General features: G+C 41.7%; 1 protein-coding gene across 1 annotated transcript in view; it reads right to left on the bottom strand.

The window, feature by feature from the left end:
- Positions 1 to 18,567, bottom strand: part of dnah12 (dynein, axonemal, heavy chain 12) — a 40,761-nt gene that overhangs the window by 17,372 nt on the left and 4,822 nt on the right. The window contains exons 3-37 of the mRNA XM_018737580.2: positions 15,974 to 16,185; positions 14,182 to 14,269; positions 14,022 to 14,048; positions 13,648 to 13,837; positions 13,311 to 13,380; positions 13,038 to 13,196; positions 12,457 to 12,652; positions 11,707 to 11,895; positions 11,435 to 11,588; positions 11,175 to 11,266; positions 10,919 to 11,097; positions 10,624 to 10,759; positions 10,339 to 10,464; positions 10,055 to 10,189; positions 9,707 to 9,900; positions 9,238 to 9,451; positions 8,907 to 9,092; positions 8,342 to 8,542; positions 7,927 to 8,121; positions 7,358 to 7,479; positions 6,801 to 7,083; positions 6,597 to 6,716; positions 5,751 to 5,907; positions 4,067 to 4,239; positions 3,818 to 3,970; positions 2,823 to 3,062; positions 2,461 to 2,706; positions 2,246 to 2,365; positions 2,035 to 2,144; positions 1,757 to 1,940; positions 1,483 to 1,623; positions 1,082 to 1,165; positions 635 to 823; positions 429 to 548; positions 73 to 261 (exon numbers count right to left, since the gene is read on the bottom strand). Coding sequence (XP_018593096.2) covers positions 73 to 261; positions 429 to 548; positions 635 to 823; positions 1,082 to 1,165; positions 1,483 to 1,623; positions 1,757 to 1,940; positions 2,035 to 2,144; positions 2,246 to 2,365; positions 2,461 to 2,706; positions 2,823 to 3,062; positions 3,818 to 3,970; positions 4,067 to 4,239; positions 5,751 to 5,907; positions 6,597 to 6,716; positions 6,801 to 7,083; positions 7,358 to 7,479; positions 7,927 to 8,121; positions 8,342 to 8,542; positions 8,907 to 9,092; positions 9,238 to 9,451; positions 9,707 to 9,900; positions 10,055 to 10,189; positions 10,339 to 10,464; positions 10,624 to 10,759; positions 10,919 to 11,097; positions 11,175 to 11,266; positions 11,435 to 11,588; positions 11,707 to 11,895; positions 12,457 to 12,652; positions 13,038 to 13,196; positions 13,311 to 13,380; positions 13,648 to 13,837; positions 14,022 to 14,048; positions 14,182 to 14,269; positions 15,974 to 16,185 — 5,574 coding nt within the window. The remainder of the gene's footprint in view (positions 1 to 72; positions 262 to 428; positions 549 to 634; positions 824 to 1,081; positions 1,166 to 1,482; positions 1,624 to 1,756; positions 1,941 to 2,034; positions 2,145 to 2,245; positions 2,366 to 2,460; positions 2,707 to 2,822; positions 3,063 to 3,817; positions 3,971 to 4,066; positions 4,240 to 5,750; positions 5,908 to 6,596; positions 6,717 to 6,800; positions 7,084 to 7,357; positions 7,480 to 7,926; positions 8,122 to 8,341; positions 8,543 to 8,906; positions 9,093 to 9,237; positions 9,452 to 9,706; positions 9,901 to 10,054; positions 10,190 to 10,338; positions 10,465 to 10,623; positions 10,760 to 10,918; positions 11,098 to 11,174; positions 11,267 to 11,434; positions 11,589 to 11,706; positions 11,896 to 12,456; positions 12,653 to 13,037; positions 13,197 to 13,310; positions 13,381 to 13,647; positions 13,838 to 14,021; positions 14,049 to 14,181; positions 14,270 to 15,973; positions 16,186 to 18,567) is intronic.

The following is an 18,567-nucleotide window of genomic DNA, read 5'->3' as shown; positions in this document are numbered from 1 at the left end:
TAATATGCAGAACAATTTTCAGAGAACTAATTCTCTCTTGCTTTGAGAATGTGTCCCTGTTTCGCATCATACCTCATAGAAATAGTCGTAGACAAGGCCCTTCTCACTGAAGGCACAATCCCACTTCCCCATACTGGAAGGAATGGGGTGCTTCTCTGATCGGCCAGAAAGAATCTCCCTCAGGAAGTTGTCAAATTTGAAGCGACTATCTGTGTCACAGCTACCACCCACAGACCACACGATGGAAAAGGCAAAGGAAGCCTGAAAAAGTGAAGAGTAGTGGTTTTTGTTTTAGGTTGGGAGACTGCCTTTTCTCAACAAACCTGACATTTGACCCCAGAAACACTATCATGAAAAATGAAAAGTGAAAAGGTCTTAAAGAGTATTGATGAAATATTTGTTTTTATATAAACAACACCAATTGTTACCATAATCCATGTGGGTATGTTCTTGGTCCCAGAACTGTCCTGCAGTGGATCATGTAGCAGCATTGCAATGAGCCGTGTCAAGGACATCACTACGTTGCTGTCACTGGTGCCGACGACCTCCTGGAAGGAACAGAACTTGTCGGAAGGGCAAACCTCTCTGGCCGGCATTTAAATTACATGTGAGCACATGCTAGGTAAGCACTTACCCTACAGTGTTTGCGCAGCATTCTGAGGGAGGGGGGTACCAGCCAGTGGAAGAGTTCTGTAAGCAGGGAAGTTTTCTCTGGCTCCTTCAGAGGCTCGGGCAAGGTATTTAGCCAAGACGACACCAGGGGCTCCCAGCCCAGCTGAGAGGGCTCCATGTAGATCATGCCGCATCGGCTAACTGTAGCTGGCTGTGAGGGATTTCATCATGGTTAAAAGAATGTCAGAGGGCAATTTAAAATACTTTTCAGAAGTCACAAAGTCAGACTGCAATAGAGCGGTCAAATGTTGTCTACACAAGCCTAAAAGGGTAGTGATAGACGTAGATAAGAGGGTAGTAAATGCTATAGTCTACTGAAGGTACTGTAGTCTAAAACTGTCTGCAGGTGAAGACGTCAGTATAGGAGGGTAGCTAATTCAGACCATCAAACATATTATGAAGCATTTACTGAGGCCTGAGACAGGTCCATGGCTTCAAAGACAAGACTCATCTGATTGGACATCTGGATAATCTCGCCACTCATCAGACACAGCTGGAAGACAAAATAAGATTCATTATGGAGCTGCACTTGTTTGAAACAAAAAATACTGGTATGCATCAGCTAAAATGCAAAAATACTCCAAGAAAACTAAAATGAAACTTGAAATGAGTATATGCTACAGTCAACAAGTTCTGAGACTGATCTCCATGTGGCACTGCTGTAGATGTGAGCCAGTGGCACCTGGGGCACAGCAGCCTCACATTGGCAACCAGGCTTATAACTTTTTGACTGTACTACATAGCAGACAAGTGATGTGCAGCAACAACATTTATTCTTGAAAAATTTTATTGCCGAGGAATGATTCATGCCTTTTTGTTGTCATCAAGTACTGTGTTCATACTCTCAATCCATAGTGTGTCAATGGGCCCATCAAACACAACCCACTTGCGATCTGGGGTTTCTGCTGAGGCAAACTCCCTAAATGTGTTGGCCACAATTCCATCCACCCACTGCAAAAACACAAAAACATTAAGCAAATGCTAAATTTTTTTTAGAAGAAAGTACACAGAGAAAAGTAAAAATATTAAAACATTAACCAGGACACAGAATCAAAAGAAAGATATAAAATAGATATGCATTCACCTCATGAGAGATTGGATCGAATTGACCGAAAAGCTGTCCCATAGTGATGGATTTGGGGTTAACGGTTCGGTACAAAACTTTCAGTTCATCACAGAGCCCTTTCTCATTCATCATGGTCAGGGTGTCTGCCAGGACATGCAAGACTTTTGTTTTACCAGCAAATGGCTCTCCTACAAGCATGAACCTGAAAATGGTTGTTGGTTAGTACTGTGCATCAAAACCAACGTCCACTTTCATCATCACAATCTGATAAGAATGACACAAATTAATATTCTCACCCATGGCGAACAATCATCATTTCATAAGTCTGGATCATCTTTTCCAGGAACACCTTCACGGGTTGTACATTATGATTCTGACAGCACTCATGAGCACATTGCAGAAAGAGCTGCATAAGTAGATTAACAACATGGACCAAAAGGTTAGCTTCCAATTTCACACCAAGTGAGAACATTAACAACAAATGATAGGAAAACTGAATCTGAATACCTGATAGTCAGCAACAGGTAAGGAAATGCCAGGGAAGAGATCGCTTGTTATCCCATTGAAGAGGGGGATGTCATGAGAGAGGAACTTGGGCTCATTTACGTCCTTGATCGAGCGAAGAAGCTGGAAAGACACAATAAGGACACTTAAATGTTTAGCTTTCTCTAAAAACTTATAAAACATACACTTTCCAGTGGTACTTCAGTTCCGGTATTCACCAGAATATCCTCATTTTGATCTGGGAACTTGAGCTTGAGGTTTCCAGCAGCCACGAGCACAGCCTTAACTGCCCGCATGCCGTAGTCATAGTGAAACTGGGAGGACAGTTGTTCTGAACATAGCCTGTAGGTCATCACGATCTTCACGGACAATGACTTGGCATTAATGAAACCATAGGAATACAGGGATATCTCTGCAATCAGCGCATAGTTGGGGACCATCATTGCCACTGTTCTGAAGAGGACCTGGCAAAGCAGGGAAAGAAAGTCATCTCAACCACATATCTGAAGAGTAAAGAAAATGAGGAAATGAGAATGATAAAAATGCAAAAGAAAGACCGACAGGATGACAGTAAAGTCACCTTCAGGTTGTCAGGGAGCTCAGAACGGCCGGCATAGCCTGGGTTCATGGTGATGGCAACAAAGCAGTTGGGGTTAAGGCGCAGTTCTGTGCCCTCAAAGTCAAAGTACTCAAGTTTCATTTCAATGGCCCTCTGGATGCAGAGGATCTGCTGAGCCACCACTGACAGCACTTCCAGCTCAATGCGGTTGAACTCATCAAAACACGCCCAGGCACCTGAAGAAGCCAATCCTTTGAAGAACTGGGACAGAAGAGAGAGACTAACTGAGTTGAGCCAGACCCCAGTGCAGTGTGCCAGGAAAAATTCATATGATATCCCTACTAAAGAGCAGTGAAATGCAACAGGAGAAAACTCCAACTTTATGATGCCCCTCAGGGCTTTTCTACAAACACAAAGCACAGTATGCTCAGTTGCAAGATTCTTCTTTTTTGGTCCGGCTTACTGTCTTTAAGGAAGTCACACCAACCTCCCAATCTCAAGAAATTTTATGGAAAGGGTCAGATGCAATGGCTCAGACTCCAGAAGAAGGTCGTAAGGTGGCTAACCAAACTACTTGTTTGGTGCTGGGTGAAACCGGAGAACCAACATTTTTTTTTTCACTAAGCTCGACAGAATTGTGGAAAAGTACTGAATCATGCTCTAGAACATGCTGTGCTCTGTTTCCTCAGGTACCCCGATGCCCTAGAAAGCACTTCCTGTTTCTGTCAATGTCTTGCACAGCTGTTATTGCATACCATTCCAAGAACATTGTGTTATCTGACACCTTTTGTATGCAACAGTTGACCATACCCCGAAACATGCTACAAACTGCTAAGCCTCCCCCTGTCTTCTATAAAAAAGCCACTGCCCGTGCTGCTCAGAAAACCACTCTGCTGAGTCGTCTCCCAGCACACTGTTTACCACCGTTGTACTCAAAGAATCAAGTAAAGTGGCACTGAAGTTGTAAAACGTCTGCAAAATTCTTCCATAGAATTCTGTCGCGCTTTGCTGATTACCTTTCCCATGGCCAAGTAATCCAAACCATCAGAGCAGTTGAACACCACGCACTGTACTGCCAGAGCCTTCGCAAGGTCCTTTGTTGTTTCAGTCTTGCCAGTTCCAGCGGGGCCTTCAGGAGCCCCTCCCAGATTCAAGTAAAAAGCACCAATCTGTCACAGGACAAAAGTATGGCAGCACAGAAGTGCTTTCAGTTGAACTCATTTCCATAGATCCTTCCCTTTTCTGCCACCATCTCCATAACTTACCAGTGTTCGATAACATCGATCAGTCAGAGGGGTGATGACTAGCCTCGGAGAGTTGCCAAGGTACTCGTAGGCATATTTGACATCACAGTTGATGATGCGCACACGCACATTGTCTTGGTCCCAGTAATATCTCAGCTGTGCCAACCATTGGAAGTCTGTCTCATGGGAGACACCTGGATAGAAAAGGGGGGGAAGGGGGTGGTGAAGTGTTATACAATAAACAACCATCTTCATCAGCCGTGTTGTTATTATTAAAGCGGGGGGGGGAAAAAAAAAACGAGCATGAATTCAAGATGAAACACGGGGGAAAATACATTGTAAAAACACATTTCTGGAATTGAGAATTAGATTAATTTTGCTGATACCTTTTCCCAAAGCAGCTTATAATGCTAAGCTACTTACAATTATTTACCCATTTATACAACTGGGATTTTTTTTTTTTTTTACTGGAGCAGATTAGTACCTTGCTCAAGGGCTCTACAGGAGTAGGTGGGATTCAAACCAGAAAGCTTTACATTCAAAGGTAGCAGCTCTAACCACTTTAACCATATATTATTATCACAGCCCCTTTATGTGCTTTAATGTTTCTCAGTAAGGTCATTCCCCATCACTCAGTGTCCCAATACCCAGTTTTTCAGCAATCAGGTTTGAGATTATTATTATTATTATTATTATTATTATTATTATTATTATTATTATTATTATCATCAGTCCAGTGCGATAAATTAAGATTACATTTGATAAATGGCAGTGTGAGAGACTGTGAGATGCACTGCATTGTGGTGACAGCGTACACACTCTTCGTTGTATTCCGGCACTCTATGGTCTGGCTTGTGTACTCATATGTGTTTATATCCTCTATTTTGTACCATTGTGCTTTAATTATATGTCACTGTTGCCCTGTCAACCCACACACACACGTTGTCTGAAACCACTTGTCCCATGCGGGGTCGCGGGGAGCCGGAGCCTAAACTGGCAACACAGGGCGGAAGGCTGGAGGGGGAGGGGACACACCCAGGACGGGACACCAGTCCATTGTAAGGCACCCCAAGCGGGACTCGAATCCCAGACCCACCGGAGAGCAGGACCTGGTCAAACCGATTGCACCACCGCATCCCCTTCCTCATCAACCTAGTAAACCCTAAAAACTGCAAAGTAACAAATGTTTTTTTTATATTTTTATCTTTTAAAATAGGGAAAAAAGTTAAGCCTAAAATCATTAAATAACTTGCAAATGTAGACAAATAGCCATGTGGAATGCTGAGGAAACTTTTTAGATACAGGCCTGTGTTTGCCACAGCTCCATGCACAGTTCATAAAAGCTTCCCATAAATGTGCATAATTCAAAAGCTTTGTGGAGGCCACCCAATGAAAAAAATGGCTTTTTAAAATTATTTTCTAAGAACCAAACACCTTTAATGCCAAGTAAAACTGTAAAATTTTAATATGTTACGGTAATTTTCCTTTCTTATGATGATTTTGGGTTATTCTGGGGTGAGACTGGAATAGAGCTGGAACAAATTGGATTTTTTCCCCCTATAAAAAATAATGGAATAAATCATTTCTTCAAGCTTCATCCAGTTTTCCCATATTCGGTTCTCTTTCAGAAACGAGACAGGACCTATTGAAGAGGGATAAGTGTACGTATATACATTCAGCACATAAGACTCAAAATCTACATTACCTTTTTCGATCATCTCGCTGACCACATCCTTGGCATGCACGTCAATGGTAACCAGGGCCCCTAGTGTGATGCGGGTCTGCTTAGGAAGCTTTCCCCTCACCAGTGCCACTATGTCGTTCAGTTGGTCCTGTAGTGTTTGGACATAGTTCTTCAAGCCCTGTAAACAAGAGCAGCTCATGTGTAAAAACCTTGAATCCATCTATGGATACATTCATCTTCAGTGAAAACACTTCCTGTCAGAGTGTCAAGTATACATTCTGGGAAATACATAGCTCAAGTGTTTCTACATCTGATCAGTGTCAAGACTGAGGAAAGGTTTCTTGGTACCCCATCAATTATTGTAAAGTAAATGACGGAAAATGATGAAAAAGATGCGTTGATGGCACTGTGCTTGAATCTCAATCTAAACACATAGGGATACTATGATCCTTGCATTTGACACACAAGCAGGGTATTGTTCAAATTTAATTTTTTTTCACCCAAGAAACATTGCCAGACTGCCTCTAATTACATTTAGCGACACCCCCGCCCCCCAAAGCATCTTACAGTGTTATGGTACTTCCATTTATATAGCTAGGCAATTTCTTTTACTCAAGAAATTTTACAGTAAGTACCTTGCTCAAGGGTACTGAAGCCAGAGGTGGGAATCAAACCTGTAACCTTGGGGACTAGGCAGCAGCTCTAACCACTACACTATCAGCTGTTCCATTTCCAAAAGTATTTAAAATTGGAATAATTAAAGTAATTAAAATTAAAGTAAATCAATAGTAATAATTTCAGCAATAATTACATTAAAAGTAATTAAAGTAATTTATGTAATAATAGTTGTTCTGACAGTGGTGCTACCTCAGGGCCTTTCCTAATCGCCTCATGGACCTCAGTAGTCCAGAATATCTGAGACGTGCACAGAACCACTTGTCCAGGCCATTCCCTGACCCATTTGCTTCTTCCACTCTGCGAATAGGCCTGTGGAGAGACCATAGTAACACATCAACACAATGCAAGGAACAAGTGAGCCAATAAAAATGTACATTTACTTAAGGGTATTACCTGTAGGGAGTGCGAAATCACATCTCGCACACTGCGCAACATGATATCCTCCACCTGCACCAGCCATTTCTCCACCGCACCGCGTGCTTCTGACGTGGAGATGAGCTCAATGAGCTCTACTCGCTCTCCCTCCCCGCTGTACATAGCCTGGATGTCCAGGTTAGGTAAGAAGTCCAGCTTCGCAATGCCCTCAAAGCATTTCTTCAGATGAGGCTGAACTCGCATGGGATCCTTGGTCTCCGACAAGATTTCCAGCATCTCATCATTGGACAGGAAGAAAAACCTGATCCACAAACACATTAACAGTAAAGATGCTTGAGAATTTGAAACAGCAGCTCAAAAAGGGCTAAAGCTTTTACCTCACCATGTTATTTAATATATGCTCCTTGCAAAATGGCAAGTGATAAGCTTATGAAATGAAATATCTGCTAGAATTAGTCATGTGCACTTATATATTAATTATTTAATAATTGAATAGCTATCTAGTTCCAAAGAACATTTCGTGAATATTGCAAAAGTGGCCATCAGCAAAGCAATAAATTGTTGTATTTCATCACCGAGGAAAGAAGAGCCTTTTCTTTTCAAGGTATGCATTTAGTCCTTTCATGATCTGTTCCAGAAGGTTGTTGGAATTCTGGAGGTTTTCGAGTAAGCCAGGCAATGAGGTGGCTGGCAAGACCTGCAATCATGGCAGTATTAAATATTGTTAAACTTTTTTGTGCATGGGTATGACTGCGTGTCATATCCAACAGGGGTTAGAAGCCTCAATGATTTTGCTCATAATATCTTCAGAGCAAATTGTTCTTGGTATTTAAAGTAACTGATCCCATTGAGGGGTGCGGTGGCGCAGTGGGTTGGACCGCAGTCCTGCTCTCCAGTGGGTCTGGGGTTCAAGTCCCGCTTGGGGTGCCTTGCGGTGGACTGGCGTCCCATCCTGGGTGTGTCCCCTTCCCCCTCCGGCCTTACGCCCTGTGTTGCCGGGTAGGCTCCGGTTCCCCGTGACCCCGTAAGGGACAAGCGGTTCTGAAAATGTGTGTGTGTGTGTGTGTGTGTGTGATCCCATTGATACTACGGTGACCATATGATTAGTCCATTGTCAATGAGACTTAAAATGTTCTTTGTGTACCTTGGGGTCCTTAACGCAATGCCTCATAACTTCCCTCCAGTGCTTATCAACAGACTGAAAAAGGCGTCCTTCCTCAGGCATCTGCTGCATAATATCTTCAGATGAGAAGATGGGCTCCAGGTAGAGCCATTGGGCTTGAACCTTTAGCCACTCATCAATCGTCTCCTGGATCCGGATCAGACGCTCCTCCCATACCTACTCCAAAGTACCGACAGCTGTCACACACATTATCTAACATAACCGCATCTCAGTCATCTTCAAACTCAACGTCATTTTCGCGAAGAGGAGTATTAACAGGGGCACCTAAAGACTTTTCCATAAGAACAGATCTCCTTAAATAAAAACAAAAAATGTCAGAAATGGGCAGAAAGTAATGCAGCAGTTTTGGTTTCCAGTAAAAAAAAGGCTGTAATACCTTGATCTCAGTTTCAAAGGGCTTAATGAATGGTGACCCACGCATTGTCTGGGTCTTTACTATCTGATCGTCCAGCATGGTCTGGATTTCATCCACTGCACTGAGGATGGATACACCAGACTCCCGGTAGGGGTAATAACTGAATGACACATTGTCCCATATCTCCACCATGGTGTACATGGCCTTTTCCAGGGAATATTCCTGCACAGAGAGAAGAGGGACAGACAAAGCGGTCCATTGGTCACTGGTCTCAGCCACAATGGTGACTGTCATGGTGGATTTCCTTGAAACCTAGTTTATGTCCCCTTCTGTGTTCTGAAACACCTTCAACATGTGAAGCATTTTAAGAAAATGTATCAACTCTTCAAAATCTACTGGCTTTAGACAAGGCTTATTCTCCCTTAAAAGGAATTCCCATTGCAGCTGTGATGAAGCCATTAACCGATGAAACATCCTGCAGTCTTCAGGCTTGGTCAACCTTCTTCTGCGACTACAGAGATACTTGAACCGTTAATGAAAGCAATGTGAAATCACATGTGGGACTTCACATGAGACATCTCCGCACCTTACTGGCTGCAGTGCTGATGATTTCAAATTTATTCAAGTAGGGTGAGAGGTCCAGCTTCAACATCTTACGCAGAGTTGTGCCTGAGTCAGGCGTCAGGTCGAAGCCCACAATCTGTGACATCTGCTCCCAGTGCCGGGACCTGATGCCTGGGTTACACATGGTGGAAATCATGGGAATATGCTCCTGTCAATGCAAAAAGTAAAAAAACACAGCAAGTTAGTGATGTGCTCAAGAGTTATTGTATAATTTCGTTTGAAACCTATATCACTGAAATGTGAATGCAGCTACACTATCGCTCTCGTTTCGCAATCAGTTTTCTGAGCTGTACCTGGAAGTGTTCGATATGTTCCAACACATTTGAGCAGATCTTGACGGTGGGGCTTTCATGCTTGGTCCCGTCAGCATCCTTAGCCTTGTCTTGCTCCGCCTTCTTCTGCTTTTGCAGGAAGAACTTCATCATCTTGTATAGCTCTGCTGAGAACTCTTGTACCTCCTGTAGAATGCTCTCACCATTTAGATCCAGGAAAGACCCATCCATCCATCTGAACACAAAGAAGAATGTGGCAGAATTATGCTCCTCTGCAGCCGAAGCTCCACGAAAGGCAAATGAAGTTTATTTAAACTGTAATTTCAGACAGAACTGACATGGCCCAGTGAAAGGCACCTTTCCTCAAAACAATTTGGGTTTACTCTCACAGTAGCTCCTGTGCATTTGTGAAAAATTTTTGATCTTCAGGTACTACTTAATATTCCCGTATGAGAAGAACCACAAGTCAAAAATTCAGACTTCAGCGCACCTCTTTTCTGCTCGCTGCCATTTTTGCACAAGCCCAAAGAGCTTCTGATAAGGCTCTAAGCTCTCTTTGATGGTGTCCAGCTTTGGGTATTCTGTCTGCTCATACTGATAGAGAGTCTCTTCTTTATTGATAAAAGCCACAGAGTCTTCTGCATCCTGAATTCGTTTCTGTATTGTTCTCACATCATTCACATACTGCCAGGAAGACAAAATTGGGGAAATGATACTCTTAAAATGGACATATGAATAGCTTAAAGGCATGTTACTCAAATACAGGTAGAAAAATACTTTCTGACTTTAAAGAAGTCATGTCTGAAGAATACAATTTTATAGAAAATAACAACAATACCTGATTCATCATGTCTAACTCAGAACACTCCGCAAATTCATCAATCCTACGGCTGAGTTTCTCCAGCTCAAGCACCAGTCTGTCTCTTCGGGCAAGTAGCTCCTGCTCTCCTTTCCTCTTGGCTTTCTCCATGATCTGGAGAAAGAAGCATCATAATCCTGCATGTTCCACAGTATTAGCACAGTGCCATTGACCCCTACCCCACCCTGCAAGGGCCACCTACACGACAAAATAATTACCAGAAGTGATCTGTATTCAAAACAGTGTTTTACATGTTCCAGTACCTCATTGTTCAAGTCAAAGACTGGATTTATCTTCTGTGGCCACGTCAGAGCAGTGGAGTTTAGCCTGAGGTCCTCTGAGTCAAATATGTAGACATCCAGTAGATAATACAGCACACGCTTAATATCCTGCAACAAGAAAATGTTGGCTCGTATTTTTTAAATAAGCCCTCAGTGTTCAGTAGCCAGTTATTATAGGCATTTCTGTGGCAATCAAATTAGATTGAATTAACAATCTATTGTAGGAGGAAGCAGTTCAGAAATCTGTTTAAGAATTTATTTCCTCACCAGTATTCTTGTATTGAGTTCTTCAATCCCTTTAGTCTTGATGTATTCAACGTAGGAGATCATCTCCATCATGTCCTCAGTTGTATCAGGGACCTTTAAAGCGTTTTCTCTGATGGTTTCAAACTCCTGACAGATCCTGTGGAAAGACAGAATTTTGATGTTTGTATAGTCACACACCCTATAGTCCCACTAAAATCATAGGTGCTTCAGCAAAGGTTTTGAAGAGGCCCTAATGGTTCACTTTACCACCAAAAACAAGCCTAAGCGATTAGTCATCAGGGTGGCGAAAGCTTACTCGTGGCTCTGCTTGCGATGAGTTGCAACAAGGCGCTCCAGCAAGGCTTGAGCAAAGGCTTTTGCTTTCTTAGCCAGGCCCTGTTTCAGTTCCTCACATCCCAGACAGATCATAGCAAAATGGGCCATGTTAGGCAGGCTTGCAATCTCCCTGGACAACGTTCGAAATTCTTCTACCAGCTGAAAGACAGGAGGCCATTTCTCACATCTTCAATTCAAAAACACAGCATAAAGGTCAAATGAGTACAGCCACTAACCTCAGTGTACTCATCAAATGCATGTTCCTCCTCCATGAATTTCCTCACCCGACTCTGGGCTGTTCCATTGACCAGCCAATCATAATTATTTACTGCAAAATACAACAGATTAAATCGACCTCCTGAAAAACTAATCAGACAGAAAAGTAGGTCACAAAAGTCAAATCTGAGAAAAAGCAACATGGCAAAATGTCCTAAAATAAGAAATAAGATCATGAAATACACTGAAGAAATGGCAGCAGGACGTTTCAGCAATTCACCATATTTCTGGAAGTGTTTATCGGGTTCTTCAAAGTTCTCCTTGACTGCATCTTTCAGAGTTGTTCGGGCCCATGCCACAACACGAGCTGGCAAACTGACATCAATAAATGAACCAGGAGCTTCAGCCAACCAAGATTGCACAGTTTGGACTTCCTAATGACATGGGGAAAATGGAGACTTATGACTAGATTACACTTTAGCATTGTGCGTTGAACATTGTGTGACACGATGGAAGGAAAGAGAGCTTCTGCCCATGCTATGCCTTCCTTGCCTGCATTGTGCCAGTGATTTGATCTATGGTCTCCAGAACAGCCTCCTCCAGGTCTTGAAAACTGGGATAGAACTCCATCTTCTCATCATCAAAGGTCAGATCCATCTTGAAGAGTGGGAGCTGGTCAGACCTGGACGGATGGAAGAGGCTCACATACTCCTTTATACTCCTCTCCACTAGGGCTTTCAGCTGTGGAAATCCAAAGTAAAAAGAATGTTTCATAACCATTAAAAATACAAATCTGTAAAATTTCATAACAAAATACATTGTGTATAGTAAAAAATTCTCTATTCTGTCCTTCACATGAGCTTCGGTGATACCAAGGCATCCCTAAGGTCAAACGGGTTAGCAAATGACTAATGGAAACCACAAGTACAATTTTGAAAGGTTTTCATTAAGTTTGATAACTTTGTTACACAAATTCTGATATAAAGATACATAAATCATAAAATTGTGCAAAGGTGTATTACACATATAAAAACCCATGCAACAGCAAGACAGTACTATATTGTAGAAAACAAGACTTTAGGAAACTCAGAAACTGATATTCCAACTTAGTAATAAAATTTAGACACGGATTCTAAAAAGCAACTGTTTATTGCATGTTTTTTTTTTAAGTAATAATGTCTAGTTTCATTACATACTCTGCTGTATTAAGAGATATTATAGGAGACTTATTTAACAAGCTGACATATATCACCCTCTCTTCCATGCATTTACAGTGTGATGCCATTTGACCGAAATTATGACCTGGTTGGAGATGAGTGTGGATGCGCAGTTGTAAAAAGAGTCAAGCTTCTCTGTTTTGATACTCTGCAGGGTGTCCTTGCTTGTCAGTAGATGAATGACTTTTGGGAACCAGGTGTTCATGATGTTCTCCTCGTTCTTCTTGCACTGCACTGTGACTTTGTTTCGCAGGCTCTCACAGTCAATGGGCCCTGTGGACCTTCAAATGCCACCAGCTTTCACACACAGCCTTCAATCCTCTCAAGAGAAACATTTCATGGGTGTTTTCTGACTCTGCAGAAGGGCGATGCTATTCAGGATTAACCAGTTTTGCGCAAAATTCTGTATATAGCAATACAGTCACTCATTTAGGTGACACTTTTCTCCAAAGCGACTTACAATGCTAAGGTTACAATTATTTACCCATTTAATACAGCCGGGTAATTTTTACTGGAACAATTTCAGGGTAAGTGCCTTGCTCAAGGGTACAAGAGACAGAGATGGGAACTGAACCTGTGATTCCACCTGCCGACTAGTTCCAGCACAACTGTAGACAGCTTTTTCCCACCGCAAGTGCTCAACATGAACCACTTTAGATGTCTTACCTACAGTCTGAAAGGTCCACCAGAAGCAGTTGAGAAAACGTCTTATGGCAAATATCCAGGATTATCCTCATAACAGGGTGGAGGACATGCAAATTGTCTCTTATCATCTTGCGACTCTTAAGAAAGCCATCTTTCCAAGGGGTGGAGAAATCAGGAGTTCTGTTAGAAAAATAACAAGTAAGAAATACTGTAAGAAGCCTGGATTGTAAAACACATGCAGCTTAGAATCTGCCAGGTTCATCAGTTCTACAAAGCCAGAATGAGGGTACTCACTGCTCTGACTGCGGCATCTCATGGGGGTGCTCAGTTTCTTTGCTCTCTGGACTTTGGAGAACCATATTCACTAGAAGCAGCATGAAGAACAACCAGGTCAAACCATACTTCAAAGAGCTATTCACCTCATGAACAAATTCACACCATACTTGTACAGAATTGCACTAATCATTCTTCACTAAAAACGATAAAGACCATGCAACTTGAATAACTGTGGACTATAGTTATACACTACAAGTGGTCTTAAACACAGAGCATCTGAAGAATGTATTTCTGTCCTATGGTAAGGTTGGTGTAGTATAACAGGCGACATGCAGAAGGGTAATGGGAGGCTGACCAGTGTGTTTAACCATGTCGCTGAGGAAGTTCTCGCTAACTTCCTTGCAAAGTTCCTTCAGCAGATCCAGGTTCCTGGGTTCCTGACGCAGCTGCTGAGGTACACGGGTGAATATGGAATCCAACCATTGTTGAGGGATGGGTGCAATGGGGCGGCCCTCTACGCAGCTTTTCAGGAATGAGTAATTCATCTACAGTGAGAGAAAAATATCCTACTTACTAATTTGCTACCATCAGAGTAAAGAACGATTAATTGTCGTGAATAATGAAGCGAGTTGTTTTCAAGAAAATTTGGCACAAGGTTATTAACATGGCAACACATTTGTATGTTAAATTATTTCCATTCCCATCATAACAATGTTGTGTGATACTCACTTTTCGCTTTCTGTCTTCACTGATCATCTAGAAGGCATAAATATGTTTCAGTGACAAAAAATGTACATGCTTTCAAATTATAGCAATACAGTGCATGCCATGCAGGTTAAAACTGATTCACAGGCCTAACATTCTGTAAAGTGATGGCTTCTTCTCGTACTTTGTCAGAATCCATTGGGTCCGGTGAAGAGCGAGCTGGTCGTTTCCCCCTCTGAACCTTCTGATGAGCCATCATTGCATCAGATACCCTACAGGAAGACCCGATAGTTATTGTGAAAATCACAGCTCGTGAAATGCAACTGTAAGGTTGCAAGGTTGCAGGGTGACGTTTTGTTGTATCTTTAAAAGACGCCAAAGTCAAAACCGCTTCAGTAATTAAACTTAATACACTACAGACGGTCCCCGATTTATGATGGGGTTAAGTTCCGCGAAACCCATCGCAAGTCAAAAATGCATTTAATACACCTAATAAACATCTCTGCATGACAGACTGGGAGATGCAAATCGTTGCCGTTGCCCACCATTGTGAGAGAGTATAGTACTGCATTTCATATCAAAATTTGAAGTAGGGGTTCTACCGAATGTCTATTCCCAGCTCACCATCGTAAAGTCGAAAAAATCATAAATCGAACCATCGTAAATTGGGGACCATCTGTACATGCACATCACATTGCTCCATGCATATATAAACACATGTTTTAATCATATGATAACTCAATAACATTGAAGTCAGGAGTAGTTTCTGGTTGATTTCCATGGCATCAAAAATAGAGCTTTTATTTTACTGTAATACATATATAAACTGAAACGTCATCTCCGTTAGTTATTCCATCTTATTTTCATTTATTCATCCAAAGTGTCCAAATCGCCAGCGTTCTGCTGTACATTTTTCTTGTTATTTTGAACAAAAATGGCACGACAAGCAGTACAAGAGCACTCCCCTGGGAATTCTCCTGAAAGCCAACCCCTTTGGGGGAGCTTCTTATGCCAAGGGAATTGTCCTTGAGAAAGCGAGAGCTGCTTTGCTCCTTTATGTCGTTTGTGGCCTCTTTGATATGAATTACCACTGTTGAGACTCATAAGGAAAAGCGGGAAAGAACTTTTGTGAAGTGATGGAACTTTCACAGCGTTCCAGGACCAGCCCCCAGTATCACTTCAAATATAGGTGGTCCCCGATTTCCGATGGGGTTACATTCTGAAAATATCGCAAGTCGAAAATGCATTTAATACACCAAATACACACCTCCGCGTGACAGACTGGGAGATGCGGATCGCTGCTGGAGCCCAGCATTGCAAGAGAGTATCGCTCCGCAAACTGTTTGCCCGAAACCCATCGTAAATCAAAAAAATCGAAATTCAAAATTCGAAATACACTTCCTACTGAATGTCTATCGCCAGCTCACCATCGTAAAGTCGGAAAAAATCGTTAGTTGAACCAACGTAAATTGGGGACCACCTGCACATGTAAATATAATAGATGTTTTGAGAAACTTTAGGCAGAAATGTTCTTCATTCAAGTAAGGTTTTCATGTAAAGTGTTTGCGCACCGACTTGTCACTTTACAAACAAAATTGGTCCGAATCGTAACACGGTTCGAAAGTGCCGTCTATTACTCTTTCACTCATGTGTGAGTATTATGTTCACTGTCAGATCTGTTCAGGTTAAGTACGAAAATCCATCAATTTGCATGCGACTCCTTCTTTTAAGGGACAATTACCTACAACATTGCATGTAGAGGTCAGCCACTGTGCGTAGGGTATATGTGTCGGTAGAAAGGAACACATACCTTTAACTTTCTAAAATTTTAGAAACCAGATCCTTGAAGACAACGCAGTTAAGAATTAATAAACAAGACAGAAAACGTTTGAATCTTTGGAAAATTGTACCTTGATTATTCAAGTCAAGAAGCTAGTGTACCATGTTTGTGCCACTGAGAAGGATCCAGGTCTTACATTATTCCACGCAGCTGCTTCTGCACCTCCCCGCTGCGCCTGTGCCTCAGTAAGTGCTTCCTCATGGCGCTCCAGTGTTCAATGCCTCGGTGTCCGGCCATGGACCCTTGAGTCAGCGAAGGCTCAGCTGATGTGCTTGGAATGGGCGGCAAGATGTTGTATTTCCCTAGGCCCTCTCCACTGGGAGGCTTAAAGTCCTCAGAAGCGGCCATCTGAGAACAGAAAAGGAACTTCATTATTAGGGTACAAGTGTTGTGTCATTGTAAGTCTAATATGTCAGCTCTCTATTTGTCATCATGGGGTGTGTGGCAAATTTCTCAGATTTTCTGCAGCTTCTATACGCATCCTTATATTTTGTTAAATCTGATTTCTAAACGTTGAAAAACGTGTCGCAATAATCCATGTTTACATTACCACGGAAAAATAAAGCAACAGATGCCGGAGAGCTAATCAGCTGTTGCCTTTTCACAAGTTTCGTAAATGCAGATTTGTGCTTTGAAAGTAGTTATTAGCCATTATAAAACACAGTTTAAAAATACAGGTTTCCCCATTAAATGGGACTAATTCATTCCATGAAATCACAGTTAGGTGGGAAATCACTACATGGGGGTAAAATTACAAAGTGCTTAATATAAATTGTCATAAAAGGAGCTCCCGTGGGGTGCCCAGCACACACACGCACACACGCAAAAAGCACCTATTTGGAAGACAAAGGGAGACTGATGTGCCGTAGCCACCTCAATCAAGTGGTATCACTGTTAATGTTCTGGAGATGTCTGGCAATGGTTCAACTCTATCAGGAGAAATGACTGTAACAGGCAAAAATCCTGCTAAATAAAGCCAAAGGCACGTTATGCAAGTAAAAGGGTTCCTATTTTTATTCATCACTCTATCGCATTTTCATTATGTGGGATCTGGTTCTACTTACTTTGGCTGGCCGTTTTTTAACTTTGATACTTTGATGTGGTTTCCTTTCACAAAGGCAGTTTTACATCAGCTTAGTTTCCCCTGCAAATCCAGGACAGTTAGTCGTTACTATGGCAACCGTAAACAACAAGAGCCAACCGTCACTCCAGCAGACACATTCGGTCGTCTGTTCATATTTAGTAAAATAATCTGGTACTTCTGTATTATTGAGAAGCATCTGTACAGCAAGTCAGTTTTTACGTTGCTAGAGATTTTTTTTTTTTTTTTAATTTTTAATCATACAGCAAAGCAACAGATTGCTGTTAGTTTAGCTGTTACCTTCTCCAAAGGGAACCAGATTTTATGCAAATTTGAGTACACTATAGTCTATAAAGTCTTACTTTGGTTGTTTTAATCTTTTTCACTTTGATATGGTTTTCCTTTGGTTAGGCAGTTTTACAAGAGTTTTGATTCCTCTTTGGATAAAATACAGTTGGCTATTGCTACTATAGCAAATTTAAACAATGAGGACCACTAAAATGAAAATTATAAAATTAAATTTCATCAGTAATCCCTTGTATTGAGGAAATACAATACATTGGGAACCTTTTTTATAATAAAGTGTTTTATAAATACTTTGACTGGTTGTGTTTAATTTTTTTTTGCTTTAATGTGGTTTCCTTTTTTATGCACTTTCATGAGTTAACCTTCATAACTATAGCAATGGTGAACAGTGAGGGCTTTCATTCTGATCAGTTTTATTTACACACGTTTCAAGTTTCACTAAATTTTGGCCAGCACCTTGTGTTTCTATACACTGAGAAACCTTTGCAACTATCACTAATGTTTATATTGATTCATTAGCTGATACTTTCACCCAAAGGATCTTAGTGTTAAGGTTATAATTATTTTTCTATTTATACAGCAGGATAATTTTACTGGAGCAGTTTAGGGTAGGTAGCTTGATTAAAGGTACTATAGCCAGAGGTGGAATCAAACCCACAACCTTTAGATCCAAAGGCAGCACCTCCTACCACCACACTATCAACTGCCCAACTAGCAGTTCACAATGTATGGATACATTACAAATATTTTCCTTATCACAGATCAACAAAACTGATTTTGATCAGTTAGCTGTTGCCTCCTCCAACAAAGGCATTATTATTTCATAAAAAATGTGAAATTTAAATGATTTTTGAAAGCAGGAATTATCAGATATAATGTGTAATTTACAAATACTTGGCTTGTTTTCAGATTTGCTGTTTGATTTGTTGCAATTTCCTCTAGTGCTACTACAGACAGGGTCTTTCTTCGACTTGCTCTTTTTTAAAGGTCAGCTTGCCAGCCCTGGTGAAGTCTAAAAGGGCCTTCAATTCGCTGCCCAACTCATGAACTGACCAGTATCTCAGTAACATGATCAGAGGCAGGTGACTCTCTCAGCCATGATGATGCTTGCAGGTGAGAAAGGAACAGATGTGTGATATGTGGTGCTCCACCAGCCTGTCATTCTGCAGGTCCATTGGTGTAGTGCAAGTCTCCCACACGCCCCGTGCAAGATGCACTCACTGCATTCCCTAGGAACTTTACTGATTGCTGGAGGAGGTTGCACTTGGCAGGGTCAAGCTACAGGCCTAGTGGCCAGAAGGTGGCCACTGGCCACCTCTCAGAAGTGCAATAGCAGATACAAA

Source organism: Scleropages formosus, chromosome 1 (genome assembly GCF_900964775.1).
Source record: "Scleropages formosus chromosome 1, fSclFor1.1, whole genome shotgun sequence".
Classification (NCBI taxonomy): Eukaryota; Metazoa; Chordata; class Actinopteri; order Osteoglossiformes; family Osteoglossidae; genus Scleropages; species Scleropages formosus.
The sequence above is the reverse complement of the archived record's forward strand: the minus strand, read 5'-3'. Positions and strand labels throughout refer to the sequence as shown.